At 34.1% G+C, this 15046-nt stretch overlaps 1 protein-coding gene across 2 annotated transcripts; it reads right to left on the bottom strand.

Moving 5' to 3' along the window:
* Positions 1–3488: 3488 nt before the first annotated feature.
* Positions 3489–13766, bottom strand: LOC104853265 (UDP-glucuronosyltransferase 2B31). 2 transcript variants are annotated; one of them, XM_010611169.3, is made up of 7 exons: positions 13558–13649; positions 12990–13259; positions 11475–11623; positions 9585–9716; positions 6844–6931; positions 5855–6074; positions 3489–3855 (listed from the first exon to the last, which is right to left on the bottom strand). In XM_010611169.3, the coding sequence occupies exons 2-7, from the start codon at positions 13123–13125 to the stop codon at positions 3576–3578; spliced, it is 1005 nt and encodes a 334-aa protein (XP_010609471.1). In that variant the 5' UTR covers positions 13126–13259; positions 13558–13649; the 3' UTR covers positions 3489–3575. The 2 variants fall into 2 exon arrangements, with proteins under 2 accessions (XP_010609471.1, XP_010609470.1); XM_010611168.2 differs by having other exon boundaries at positions 12990–13766.
* Positions 13767–15046: the final 1280 nt, after the last annotated feature.

Here is a 15046-nt window from a genome sequence, read left to right as displayed (position 1 = left end):
TGCCGTAAAGAATTAAAAACTAGAGACATTTATAGCTAAATGGGTGCACATTGAGGAGATACTCTTAAGTGAAATAAAGAGGATGCATATGTGTAAATACTGAATAGTTTCTCTAGTGTGAGAAACTGAAAGTGTAAACAAGGACTAAAAGTTATAATACATAATGTGAAATAGGAAGAAAAGGTGCACAGGGGTAGGAGAAATGGGAGGGGTAGAAGAAAAGAAAAACGGGAATGGAATTAATATGAGAAAAAGAAAAAATGGCAACAAAGTTATTGTAGATTGGGAGGGGAGGAAGGGTTGAATGGAGTGCAGGGGCATGGGGAAAAAATAAGATGGCAAGATGGATTATGTAAAGGTGCAAATTTCCAATGATGAATGTCATTATATTTTATACCTTAAATATACCAAAAATTTAATTAATTTTAAAAATTAAATATATACATCCATAGGTAAATACATAATGCTACATTTCATTGAGTCATAACAATCTTATTTTTTTATGAGAGGAGCAAAATTTTAAGAGAAGTCCATGCATTGATTTCTTCAAGATTGATGCCTAAAGCTTTCAAGTCCCTCAGAAGTAACAAATATTTAAAAAGAAATTCTAAATGGTCACATATAAAGAAAAAATGCTATAAAACCTTTCATCTTTCAAGTTCTGAGACAATTTTATTTTAAATATATGAATGTATAGGAACACAAGGATTCAAAACAGAAATAAACAATGCTGAAATTAATTATAAAATAACCCATAAAGCTCAACCATCTCTATCACAGATCAACTCTATAACCATCAGTCATCTGAATGAATTTCTGATAATGATACAATTGAAATTAGTGAATTGTTTAAATAACATGAAAATAAATTTTGCTTCAGAATTTTTTTCTATTGCATAGAAAATTTTATTTCTAACAGGGATATTTTTGTTTTATCATTCTTCCAAACAAGACAAATACACCTTTAACCCTGAGTTACAAAAGTATGCCAATCTTAGCCTTTATTCCATATAATTTTTTTTTCTTTTTTTTTTTTATTGAGTTTATTGGTACATTTAGGGATACAGTACAGTTACATTCATTGTTGGGATCATGTACCTTTACATGGCAAGTCTTCATTCTCATTTTTTCCCCCTATAATTTTGATTGGGTAAATTCAAAAGCCCTATTTCTTATTATGTTTGATCAGTTCTAAACCAGGTAGAACAGTTTTCAAAAGAAATTCAATTACTAACTTTGTGAGTGGATGGATATGCTCATTTGTTTTACTACATTGTACTTGTTAGTATTTGTATGGGTCCCTAACAATGCGGTGTATATCTAAAAAACACAGTATTACTTATTTAAAAATAGCATCTCATGAGTTTTCATGCTGAAAGAAATTCATAATTGTGCTTAGTTATTTTTAGTATTATTACAACTACATGTTCCTACTTCAATGTTTCCTAGTGCTTGTTTGTTCTTTATCCAGGAGCATCCCCGCTGATCCTTCTTATTCCTGTTATTAGCTACTTTAACAGTTTGCAATGTGCTTAATATAAAAAAATCACAGCGAAAGAAAACTCATTGCGATACCCAGACTTTTGTTAATAATTATCTCTATTAGAAGTGTGAATAATAATCAAGAGTTCACTGTCAAGGCTACTGAACAATACATTGTCTGTATTCTGATTACTTTAATATTGTTAGAAAGTCTTTGGTTTTATTCCCATTTCTTTCTGTCCTCATGAGCAAGGTGAATCTAGCTGATAACAGTCTCATTTTAAAGCATTTATAGAAGATAACAGGACTGATTTGTATGCTGTGTGGTGGTAGAACCTTCAATGTCCACAGCCAGACTTCATTTTCTCCCAAGAGTACATTTCAATGCCTTTCCAAATAAGAAAAGTCATCACTACTACTTTGCAAATATGTTCTGACATTTTACACAATTGGAAAGAACTTTGTAAAATAGTGATTATCACTAAAGTGTCCCTTTGTCATTATAGTAAAGAGATCATCACCTAAAACACAAAAGTATTTTCCAGTTTAAACTATAAATTAACTTTCAAAATAGTTTAAAACATTGATGCTAGGGGAATGACAAGGATGGACTATAGTAAAGATTTCCAAAGAACTCATGAAAATATTGATGCCTTTTACATGAAAAACTTGAATGAATATATTGCAATAGCACATAGCAATATTAAATCATATACGCAAATGAGGATTAAATTTTTTTCAAACCTACTGTAATAAAGGACTGGCAGCCATTGCATACTGAACACAAGTGCAAATTATCAAGCAGAAAGACAAGCATTGCAACAGGAATAGAGCAGGGATAGGAAGAATCATCTCACAGGAGTCAGTCACTGGCATATGAAAGATGTCAAAAGGAAGAGCGATCTTAGTGAAGTGGAAATTAAGTCAATCCAACTGTTTCTCCAGAGACATTTTACAGTGTACAAAAATATGAAAGTACAACTGTGGGAGGAGTATACTGTGGGAAAAGTTTTATATAAAATTTAACTATTCTGCAGGGTGGTGTAATTCCACATACATAAGGACAGTTATTGCTTGTATAACTCTTCCCATTTGTACACCTTCAGTTGGTGTGTCATTATTGCAGATGTCAGTTTCCCACAGGCAACATCCTATTAAATATTTTGTCTTATCTCTTTACATTTTTAAAACTATCTTGTAGAAAATTTAATCTCTTTTTCATTCAGAGTGATTTTGTACAAGTAAATCAGTAACTTTTGTAATCTTTTATGTGTTCCTGTGCCTTTTTTCACTTCTGGGAATTACCTTTTCACCTCTTTCATCTATTTTGTGCATATTTCACCCTACATATTTGGTCACTGATTTATATAATATTTTCTAGTACACAATGCATATATGTCATTTGTTCTTACATGTAATACATGATTTTTCTGATAAAAATTAATTCCACATTACGTGCAAGATTTTATATAAACTACAGGCATTGCATTGACAATATTTTTCTTTTAAAAGTGCCAATTGTTAGATGAATGGCATAAAATGATTTTATTGTAAATTCTCCTTAATTCTTGTAACAATTAAATTTTTTAAAATAAATTAATGCATGTGAGGGGAGAATGTCAAGAAGCACTACTGGTGTTCCAAAATCAAAAGGAATCATGAGTATGTTTCACAGAATTTTAATTAATGAGTATTTTCTCCAGAAAATGATGAAGCTATAATATGCTGAGTATTTGCAAAATCATGTTGTTAGTATACATGAACCTTTTAATGTTATGTCCATGAATAACTCATGAACCAGCTAAATGAATTATTTTAGTGTAGGGTATAAATGATAGTTGTAATTTCAACAGGCACTCATATTTTTATTTTCCCACAACAATCCTCTATTCATAGCCCTAATTTTCTACTTCTTTACCAGGTATTAAATATCTTGGAAATCACACTTAGACTCTGTTATGTAAATTGTGAAATTAGTGTAGCACAGGAGGGAGGAATTTGTCATCACAACCTCTCCTTACTGGAATAAACTGGGTGAAGTTTCAAGTATATAATTCCCACCCATTAGTACTGCCAACTTCAGGCAGATAAAACTACTCCCTTTTTTTCTTCTTTCCAGTCTTTGCCAACTTTTGGTAACAAAACAGACAGCATTTACTGAGGATGAAAATCACAGTGGCCACACAGGCCAGCAGGAACCCAATCACATCCAAAGAATGGTACTGGAACCAGGAGAGGTTGTGGGCAGCAACACGAAGGTGCTTGGCTCCTCTGTGGCGCATGACAAACTCGATCCAGAAGACTGCTCGGTCCAGAGGCTTCAGTGGCTGGTCATGGTGAATCCTTGATAGCCTCATGGCATTCTCTTTGTAGCTACAGGGGAAACAGAAAGACCAACATCGAGTCACTTAATTTGCCTAAGTGTATAAAAGGTTTTTAGAATGTTTTATAAAGATGTGTCAAAGTATGTTTTAAAAGTGATATACTGAGCTAGATAACGTTAGAAAGTTTTGTTTTTATGTTGGAGTTTTCTTGTAGGAATCTTTTAATCTCCATGTGGTTAGTGAGATTCTGAAAAACCAATTGAAACTATCATCTTGAAATTTTTTATTATTAATTGAGTTTACTGATACATTTAAGGTCTACAGTGCAATTACGTTCATTATTGGGATCTTGTACCTTTATATGACAGGTCTTGGTTCTCATTTTTTTTCCCCTTGTCCATCATCTTGAAATTTTTAAAGAGGAATTATATCCGGTGGGTGAAATGACTGCTAAGTAAACTTTTTCCATTCTTCTACCCTCTTCTCTTTAATTTCCACATAGTAGAATTTTTTTTCCAAGTTCACATCAGTTTAGGACAGTACACTGCTCAAGATTTCTGTCATCTGATTATATTTAGAATGAGGTTTAAATCCCATCTTTAGATCACCTGACCACAAAGGTTTACATATAGGAAAGGTTTTCTTCCATGTACATTCTCATCCTCTATTATTATGTGTTCACTTAGCACTTTTTCTGTAGAATTTTAAAGTTCATTGTGTTTTAAGAGTACTTTAAATATGAACTATTTAATATAATGCACCTATCATTAATGAATAGCTGACTATTATATAATTGTGTTGATAATTCTTGTGAAGATGTTGATATATCTGCAATGAAAACACAACTTTGGATGACAAATTTTGATGCTTTAAAATGCATCATTACAAAAGGCATAATCCATGTGTTTTGAATGGAAGAAAATATCTGCCATTCAATTATCTCAAAATTGGTTTAGTATTTTGTATTCCATTCAGAATACTTACAATGAAACAGTAAGTGGACAAATAATAAGGAAAGATTTGGGATTGAAAAATTATCTCCCCAAAATAAAAATATGGATAGCCAATAGGCCTGTGAACAACTAATTATTACTTTTATGCATAAGAGAAATGAAAAGTGAGATCATAATAAGATAGCACATTGGGACCCCTTGAAAGTCTATAATCAAAAATTTAGATAATAATGTTTTATTAATGATGTGGAAAAATTTGAGCGTTCCTACACTACTGGTTCAGCATGTAAATTTCAAATTTTATTTGGAAAACAGATTGACTTTTACTCAGTAGCATGCAGTTTTCATGTGAGGCAGTAATTGTAAACTTCAATAATATATAGTAGGAGAAAAATTTATATTTTCATACACAAAACATACATAGCCTTATTCAAATTAGAAACAAGAAAGAGTCCATAAAGTAAAAAAAATGAATGAATAAAATATGGCATATTGCACTAAATTATATTATTCAACAATAGACAGCATGATTAATACTAAAACATGAACAATAATGAAAAGCCTCATAATAAATGGAACAACAATTTCCAGCATATTGAAAATTGTGCAATCTAATTTTATGATACTGTATGTAAAGAATATTCTTGTATTTTTATACTTTTTTGTTACTAGGAAAAAATACCCAACACATGCACCTTGAGGGAGGAAGTGCATAATTTGTCTCAAAGTAAGTACAATTTAATAAAAAGAATTTTAGTTTCAGAAAGTTAGATATTGACTTTAAATATTTTATCATATTTTAAAAATTCATTATCCCCTTCAAATATGCAATCTGTCATATTATTAAAATGGATTACCTGTAAGTACATAATAAAAATTTTATACATTTTGAAATTGTTTTATTAAAAACCAGTCAAGCAGTGGATCTATGGGGTCAATTTGCAGTTGAAATCACTGGTTGAGAGTAAAAGTCCATTTCACAGTATTTACATCATTTCAGCTTTCAAAATTAGACTCAAAATTGAATGAAATCTGTTTTTATTTTCAAGATAAATGCTTTTTGAAAACTACCTAATAGATAAAATTTGTACTCACGAAGGATCATCAATGACAGTCTCCAGTGCATTGAGCAAATCTGTTCTTGTCATTGTGATGAAATCCAATCCAACAGCTGCTCCCTTGGCCTTCATGTGAACAATGTTATCCAGTTGATCCCCAAACAGAGGAATGCCCACCATAGGGACACCATGGTAGATCGCCTCATAGATGCCATTGGTTCCACCATGAGTCATAAAGGCTTTGGTTTTGGGGTGACCTAGGATTGTAAGAATTTAAAGAAAATTATTGACTATAAGTTTTAAATATTAAATAAAAAGTTGCAATAGAAGGCACTGAAGGATGAGTGTTTTCATGGTAATTGATTATTATCTATGTAGAGGGTGATTAATCCACTGAGGTAAGTGAAGGCTGCAAGGAAAAATGTGGTGTGTGAATTGAGACTTGATAAAGTGAAACAAGGTTGTCAGTTGGGCAAAAGAAAGAACACATCCTGGAAGAAAGAAAAAGCATGTGAAAACATGCAGTGTCGTGGGAGAATGTGTTTTCCTACAGACACAGTGCAGTTCTTGAGTTTGGTATGGAGTTGTTTAGAGAAGCAGGGAGAATTTATGGTTCTTGAATCATTAGAAGGAAAGGTTAGTCTTCACCATGACACATTTTGTCAGTTGATTACCTGGAATGTTTGCTAAGGAAAATAGAGTCAGATGTAATAAATGAGAGAGTTTTACTTTTCAGCCACGAATGATATAGCCCCAGAGAAGGAAAGTATAGGAATAAAGTAAAAGAAGAGATGAAGTCAATGTGAAAAGTGATTTAAAAATTCTTCTGACAATAAAGACTGTACAATAAAAGACCAATAATTGTTCTTTATCCATTTTCTCCCTAAGAAGGGAACTTAAATGTAAAGTCAATAGGAAGTTTTTGCATTGTTCATAGCAAATTTTCAATATATTATTTCCTGCCAATCTGTTATCTTGTCATTTGTCTGTTTCTCATGTTTCATGATTTGTTCTGCAGAGTCTCACCAAGAAGGTCATTCTGAGGAATCCATTTGTACAGCTGAGTGTTGGGTCCTAGGGTATCTGGCTTCTTGCCATCAAATCTCCATATCACCTTTCAGGGTAAGAAAGCCTCTAGTTACTTTAGTTAAACTTTAAATTTAACTCACACAGTTTAAGAACTCACACAGGTAAATGTCTATCATATGAGAGATAATGAGAACAAGAGATGTTACTGATAACTACTAAATTGGCTATGTACATAGAATGCATGCTTTTCTTGTATTCATTTTATATTTAATAAAATTTGGCATGATAAATTGAATCAGACAAATGAGTTAATCGATATCATATAGAATATTTCACAAATATTCAGTATAGTTCTAGTGCAACAATGTACTAATATGTCTGACTAAACACTGAATAATCTATATTTTATACTAATTGTGACATGCTAAATATATGTTGCCTTTTCAAAGTGCTACTTGAGGAAGTTTATTTATAATCATTGATTTCATATTATTTTATTAATGTTTGACAATGGGGACTACATTTTTAATTTATAGAGTTGAATAAATAGTCCTCTTTCAGACATTACAGGGGCAAATCTACCACGGTAGGTTGAGATTTCTCTTTCTTTAAATCTAATTGATTGGTTTGGTACTTTCAGTCAGAGTTGGTAAATTTTATATTTCCCTTAGTAGAAAAAAGTCAAAGTATCTGGCACCAACAGCTGAAAGGACTTTATTTGGCCCACAGTTTCAGCAGATTCATTTCATGGTTGGCAGGCTCCAAGTGAGAAATATCAAAAGGAAAGAGAATGGCAGAACAAAGTTGTTTAGATATTGTTGGCTGAAAAGCAACACAGTGAAACAGTGCCAGAGAGGAAGGGATCATGAATCAGATATAGTATCCCAGGTCATGCCTTCATGATATTTCTACAAATACTGAGATGTAAGCTTCACAGATCCACTCTGCAGTTAATGAAAGTCAAGTTGACATTTTACTGCTTTTTAATTTGACACTCAACAAAATGTCTTCAAACCTTACTTACTATCCAAAGAAAGTAAAAAATCAGTTCATAATTGTACCTAACATGATACAAATATGCTGTATAAAACCAAAAATCTGGTAGTCCTTTCCCAACTTCCCAACAGATCTAGCATTGTTCAGAAATGCAAGCAAAAATCTCCTCTGAGACTCAAAGAAAGTCTCATTTGTGAACCCCTATAAAATAATGCTCAAGTTATGTAATTGCATGGTTCAGTGGTCCAGGGTAAGCATTTCCATTCCAAGGATGAGAAATAGTACAATAGGAAAGCATAAGACAAAAGCAAGCCTGAAACTCAGTAAGACAAGCATTAAGGCCTTTTATTTGATGTCTGACATCCAGGATATGCGATGGTTATATCCGAATTCCAGTAGATTTGCAGAGACACAACCCTATTCCCTTGCCAGTTGCAACCCATGTAGCCTCTCTGTAGGGAGATATCCACATACTGCCTGTGGCTCTCATGAGCAAATGTTCACCAGTCCTAGCAGCCCTGGCTTCCCAGTCTTCGCTGCACATTTGCCTCATTTGAAAGCTGAAGCTTCAAACACGGCTCCCTCAGGAGCTCACTGAATGACCTCCCTTCCTATTAGCATAGTGATCTTCTCAGCTCTGAGCAGAATCTCCAGTCATGCTATATTCACAGTATCCTGGGCTTCCCTACCCTGTATCTCCAATCCTTTCCAACATTTTCTGACAAATCAGTTTCAGTAGCTTCCAAGCCACATTGATATAGTCACAACAATGACCCCTTTTGCCTGGTACCACTTTTCTGTAGTGGGCAGCTTCCCTGTAGCTCAGATAAAGTATTCAACACCCATAGCTGAAGGAAAAGACATTTATCTGGCTCCTGATTCTAGTAGATTCCATCCATGATTGCTGGCTCCATGGGAAAAACATCACAGGGTAAGGGCACAGCAGAGCAAAGCTGCTTAGCTGATGGTGGCTTGGAAGCAGAGCAAGGGAACAGTGCCAGAGAGAAGGGCCAAGAAACCATGACCCAAGGTCATGTCTCCATTACCTACTCAGAAACACCTGAAAGTGTCATTTTTCCAATCTCTTGGGCAGCTCGCAAGCCAACCATACTGACAGAGAGTTATGCTTAATCTTCACTGTTTTTATTTTGTTTTGTTGCTGTTTTTGTACTGGGGATCAAACTTGGGACTTTGGGCTTGTGAGGCAGAGCTAAATCCCCAGCTAATCTTCCTTCCTTTTTCTGAATAGCACCAAATATGGCATTATGGATAGGCCTTTCCAGTATTTATGAGAATAAAGGAAGCAGATTCACATAGGAGATGTTGCTAAGTAATGCACATCTGACTGTATAATATTTACTTATCTTCATTGCACTCCTGCTTTGACTCACTAAAATTTAACCAGATTCTTTGTAATATATACACTGTCCTCCATAATCCTGCAAAGATAATAAAGAAAGGCCAGGGCAGAATTTGGTAACTTCTGTGTCTCTGCCTGCAATACTAATCTAACACTAAGTCAAAATACACTTGTTTAGTATGTGTCTTTCTGATCACAATGTTATACAAAGCACCCTGTATACTCTTTGAACTCATGACATATATCTTTGTTCCAAATATCATTTGTGGCATAAATGAGCGAAATCATGAAGGTGCATCTCTCACCATAGACGTTTCTGTAATCAGGCTCTTTACAGCCTCATTAGTTAATAGTTATCCACCACTAAAGCACTTTATCTCACCTTTTGTGGAATCTGAGCAAGGGCCGATGCAATTATGTTGGCTCTTTCTTCTGTCATGTTCCCAACCATCGATCCCAGAGAAAACAGCACAACACCATGTTCCCCAGAGCTCTGCACAAAATCTTCCATTTCCTGCAAAGACAGAATTTGCTTCATCATCACAAAAGAGCAACAGCAGGCCACACACTGGAAAAAAACTACTGAGGAAGGGAAACCATGTAGTAAAGTAGTAACTCCTTTAAAAAGTAATACATGTAGTTATAACCCTGTATAAGGTGTTTACTTCATTAATGTAACATATTTTGAAGGCAATGTCTAGAATATTTTCATCTTGCAATACTGAAATATTCTCAAGTTAAAGAAATTTTTCTCACTGATTTCTCAGACCCTTGGCTAGCATAGTTCTAATTTCTGTTTCTACGAATTTGACTGACTTAAACACATTGTATAAATGGATTTACATCAAATTTCTCTTCTATTTTGAAGGGCTAATTTTACTTAATTTAATGTCATGTTGCTCAGGAAATTTCTAAGCTCAGAAATAGCTTAGAAATTACCTGCAAAATGAGACCCCAGTACCCCAAACCCAGTAAAATTCACAGACTCTGACACAGAGAAGACAGCAGACAGAGCCCAGCATATTTTCTGAGGCCAAGCCATAGCTGCCTGGTATGAATGTTGGCACTATTAGGCCCATAATAAATGTTATTTTTCAACTTCAGGGGAAAAAAAGTTTATTAAATGTAGCATGTCTCCCAATTGCTTATGTTTATAAGGCTTAGTGATATTTCTGTGTGTACATACTTCATATAGTCTGTCGATAAACCTAATAGGTACTTAGGTTGCTTCAATCTCTGTCAGAAACAGAGCTGCTATGATTACCAAAGTCCTTCCATTAACCTTGTACAGATATTTCCACTCCCTCTAACACTTTCATGCTCTGAGGCCCGGCATCTTCCAGTACAACAAAGCCTTGTGAAATCTCTACTTAGCTCTTCACCTCTGCAGGCCTAGGGATTTTGTTCATAAAATCTTCTATGCCAAAGTCTTCAAGAGTTCTACCTAATCTCATTTGCAGCCAGTTTAGTGTTTCTGTTTTAATATTTGGATCTTTAATCCATTTTGATTTTAGTTTAGTGCATGGTGTGAGACATAGGTATAGATGTCATTTAATACTTCAGTAAAATTATTCATTTTTATTCACATAAAGTGATATTTAACACATTCTTATGTTTCTTCATAAGGAATGCCATTTTATATGCTTAAAAATCCTTTTCTGATTGTGAACTAAGGGGGAAAATTTCAAATGCAAGTGGCAGAATTTAACAGGCATTCTTTAAGTGTGCAGCGTATGTTCTCTCCACTTCTCTTTCAGCTGCTGTCAGGAAGCTGTGCTGAGTACAGCTGTGTTCCCCAAGGCAGTTTTCCTAAGGTCTACTACAGTCTTGTTGTAGCCAGGAAATACCTGTGGTCTTTCATCATTTTAACATTTTCCACACAATCTCTGTTACTTTTTTACAGTCTGTCTTCCCAAGTAGAATGAAGAGTTTGGGGATGACACTGTGCCTATTTGGTTTCTCTGTGCACCCAACAATCTGCTGTGAGGTATGCTAGGCACTTACTATGTATTTGGGTGGACAGTGATTACTTTCTCACCTGTTTAATACTGCAATATCTTTGTTTAACTGTCATTGTCAAAATCCTCCAATTTGCTTTTATTTTCAAGAAAAATTAAATTCACCTACTTGTGAAGGAAAAAAATTTGTAAGAGTGTGTGCAGGTCTAATTTCCACATTTCCTATAACTTTGTTACTGTAAGTCAGATATTCCGAATGAAGACCATGGCATACTTCCTGCTGAAAGAGCGAAGCAAACAGAACCAATGTTTACCTTAGGCAGAGGTTTGGCAGGTTTGCAGTGGAGTCCTCCAACAAAATCAAAATTGGGTAAGGATGGGCGAGGGAATTCCAAATCCCAGTAGGTTCGAATGAGCCATACTTCTGCTTTCCCCATTATCTCTGATAATGTAGTGGGTCTTCCTGAAGAGGAAAATGATATAACAGCTATGGAATGTGAGATGACTGCCAGGTGAATATGCATGCACGAGGTCATTTTCTGAAAGACTTTCCAATGGTGTAGCAGAAGCTGTTTAAGAATGCCTATGTTTGATGATAGCAATTTATGTTTCTATATGTATGTCTATATATTCAGTTGTATATACACATACCTGTCTCATGTGTACATAATAGGTATCTATAAATTTAAATGTATCACATATTTGTCAGTCATATATATATGTAGATGTATGAAAATCATTGCACAAGATATTTGTGAGAGCAGTCTAAGTCCATAACTCACCTCAGTTCAATTACAATCATAAACAAATGTCTAAGTAAACCAGTATATGTATATTTGCATTCTTTCTAAAGTTGCCTAAATACCAAATAAAATATGAAGAAATATTTTAATTGCTTTATCATTTAGTCCTTTATCATCTAGTCCTGGAATCCCCTTTCTTGGGAACATTTCATTTAGTTTCTAAAATTTAGAAGGTGGAATCTTTACCCTTGGTTCTCTGTGAACTGAGGATTTTCAGTGTTTCTAAATTCTCTGCAGCTACTCACTCCTTTGGGCTCATGTTAAGAGCTTAAAAACTTTTAGTTGTCATATAAATACATTGTCAAATAAGGCCTAGAAAGGTTATAGAATATAGTAGTAGAATTTGTTTTCACTATTTATTTTTCCAAAAAGGGAGAATTAACCACCATTAATAATAGATTTATAAAAACTGTAGATTAATATCTTGCATGCTCATAATTAAATATTATAAGCCTTTAAACGATAGATAGTATAGCAAAGTGAAATCAGTTGAAGTTTAATGTCGTTATATGCTCTGTCTAGGAGAGAGGCTCTATATCTGCCAGATGTAAGGAATTCAACAAATAAAGTAAAAAAAACACTTAATTTGTAGATGAAGATATTAATCTACATTAGAGGAAACAGTTTCTTGAGTGCTACCTAGAGACAGAAATGTGTAAAATTTGTCGATTTACATGCAAATATTCATCAAGACATATAGAGGATTTTAAAATCATTGTTTTCAGAGATGAAATATATGAACAATAAAATGCTAGACAAATAAATGCTTAAAGAAAGCCTCAGTGCTATGTATTATTGATATATGAGTTCCTAAAGTGTTCTGTACAAATGATGACCAGGCCTTTCTAATACAAGGTATAATGTCAGTTTTTCTGGAATATTTTGAAATTGATAGAGTATTTTATACCTTTACTTCATCATTACATTAGGAAAGATGAACTCCTCTGCTATTTCATTCATTCAAGTAAACCATCAAAGACACAGAAAAGTTAGGAATTCAAAATATCAACAAAAAATAGAGCTTACCTAATACTTCACTGTAGAGCTGATTCCATTTCTTCTCATTAAATGTTTGGAACCAAAAATCAAAATAAAGCACATATATCATATTTTTTACCCTCTCCATGAATGTCATTTGATCAGTTAACTCTGACACAGCCATAGGCACATAGGAAGGAGGGAATGGAAGTTTTCCACTGTACTTTTCATACGTGTAGCCAGGAAATGAGCGGTGAGTGTACACAAAGGGTATATGCAGCAGCTCGGCAATCAGCTCACCACAGGGACTCAAGGCATCTGCAAGAAGAACATCAAAACTTGGTTCTTGTAGCTTTGACATAAGTTCCTTGTTCAGAACTAATTCTTTACAAATAATTTCCATGTAATTAGAATCTAGCCACACTAATTCTTGCAACACTGAAAAATATGTCCAACTTGATTCTTTTGGTAGTTCATAAATCAATTTACTGAGTCCATTTGTAAACATGTACTCCCAATCATCTCTAGATAGTGATGTAGGATATGTCTCAAATTTAATAGCAGATTCCTTCTCCACGTCCAAAGACATTGAAACTGAAGATCGCAAAACAGTCACCTCATGTCCCTTTTGGACAAGTACATCCAGGATGGTCTTTAAGTTGATCCAGTGGCTGTATTCCATGGGCCACACCAGCACTTTGCCACAGCTCCCAGAACCAAAGTAACTACTCAGCTGAAGCAGCAGGAGAATAACAGTGAGTTTCATAGACATCCTGGTGAGAGTGGCCTTTCCTTTCAACCTGTGTTCCCTCTGCAAGATCTTGCTGATTGGTGTCCAGGGGGAAATCATGAAGTAGTTAAAGTGTAACTTAGTTAAAATGTAACTTGTATTCACCAAAGTAAATGTATAAAAACACAATCAGGGTATCTGGATGCTGGGGCAAAGAGCAAAAGTGGGATGGCTTTGTGTTTATATGGTATAAAGTGACTCATCCATAATTATAAGTGATTTTGTACAGTTAATTTGATGACCTTACATCTGCAATTCACGTGTGCTATGAGACATTTTGAAATAGGTCAAGAATAGTGGCAAATTAAAAAAAAAATATAGCAAGTGAATGTGACTTTTCTACCTAGCTAATTTACATAGAATTAGAGATATAGTTATGAAAATGGTGAATCAACATGGTTGCATAGGGTTGTACTGTAGTTTTTTGGTACAAACATTGTTGATATATCAATAATAAAACATATATTTTATCAATGTTAAAGCCTTAGTTTAGCAGTTCATAATAAAATTATAGAATTATAAATTCTCTAAGCAGATTTAGAGCAATTAAGCATCACAAAAATTAACTTTATATCTATAGCCATTCCACATTCCTCAGACATATGCAACAAGTAAACGACCTCCTGTCTTTGGAAGTTTATTCATTTTCAGCATTTTGTATGAATAGGATCATACAATACATAGTTCTCTGTTATTTTATTCCATACTAATACAATGTAGTAGCATTTAACAGTGTTATATTCCTTGTAATTGCCAAATCTTATTTTATTGTGTGTATGTGGCATATTTGTTGATTCATTGTTAAGTGAATGAACACTTTTTTCCTATCTTTTGGGTTTTACAAAGGACTTCATTAATATTCATTGACTAGTTTTCCATTGATGTATTTTCCCTTGATAGTTGTATCTATTTTTTGATAGTTTTGTTTTATTTTTTTAAATAAATTTTATTTTATCCCACTCCCCTGCCCGTTAGGCTCCTCCCCTCCCTATGTACAAAAGCATTTTTCATGTGTCTTCTATTTTCAATTTTTTCTTGCACCTTCCTTCCTTTCTCCCCCTTCCCTGTTCAAGTTCCTTGCTCCACTTGAAATCTTTTCCCATTCCCCAATATTTATTATACACTTTGTTCCATATTTTGGTTTCTAACACCAGAGAAACAATGCGGCATTTAAACATGTGTGTCCTATTTATTTCACTTAAAAGTACAGTATTTTTGTTGCTGTTGTTGTTGTTGTTGTTTTGTGGTACCAGGGACTGAACTCGGGTCCCTGCGCTTGCGAGGCAGGCCACTGAACTGCTGAGCTAAATCCCCG

The sequence above is a fragment of the Fukomys damarensis genome, unplaced genomic scaffold (assembly GCF_012274545.1).
Source record: "Fukomys damarensis isolate Sample0158 unplaced genomic scaffold, DMR_v1.0_HiC HiC_scaffold_35, whole genome shotgun sequence".
NCBI lineage: Eukaryota > Metazoa > Chordata > Mammalia > Rodentia > Bathyergidae > Fukomys > Fukomys damarensis.
Note: the sequence above shows the minus strand (reverse complement) of the source record. Positions and strands in the feature narration are given on the sequence as shown.

Excerpts from the sequence above, each read along its gene's own strand:
- LOC104853265 (XM_010611168.2), bottom strand. The coding sequence starts at position 13,713 with ATGTCTATGAAACTCACTGTTATTCTCCTGCTGCTTCAGCTGAGTAGT. Across the intron at positions 11,624-12,989 it reads GCTCTACAGTGAAGTATTAG|GAAGACCCACTACATTATCA; the intron begins GTAAGCTCTATT and ends TTTCCTCTTCAG. Across the intron at positions 6,932-9,584 it reads TTGCTCAGATTCCACAAAAG|GTGATATGGAGATTTGATGG; the intron begins GTGAGATAAAGT and ends TTACCCTGAAAG.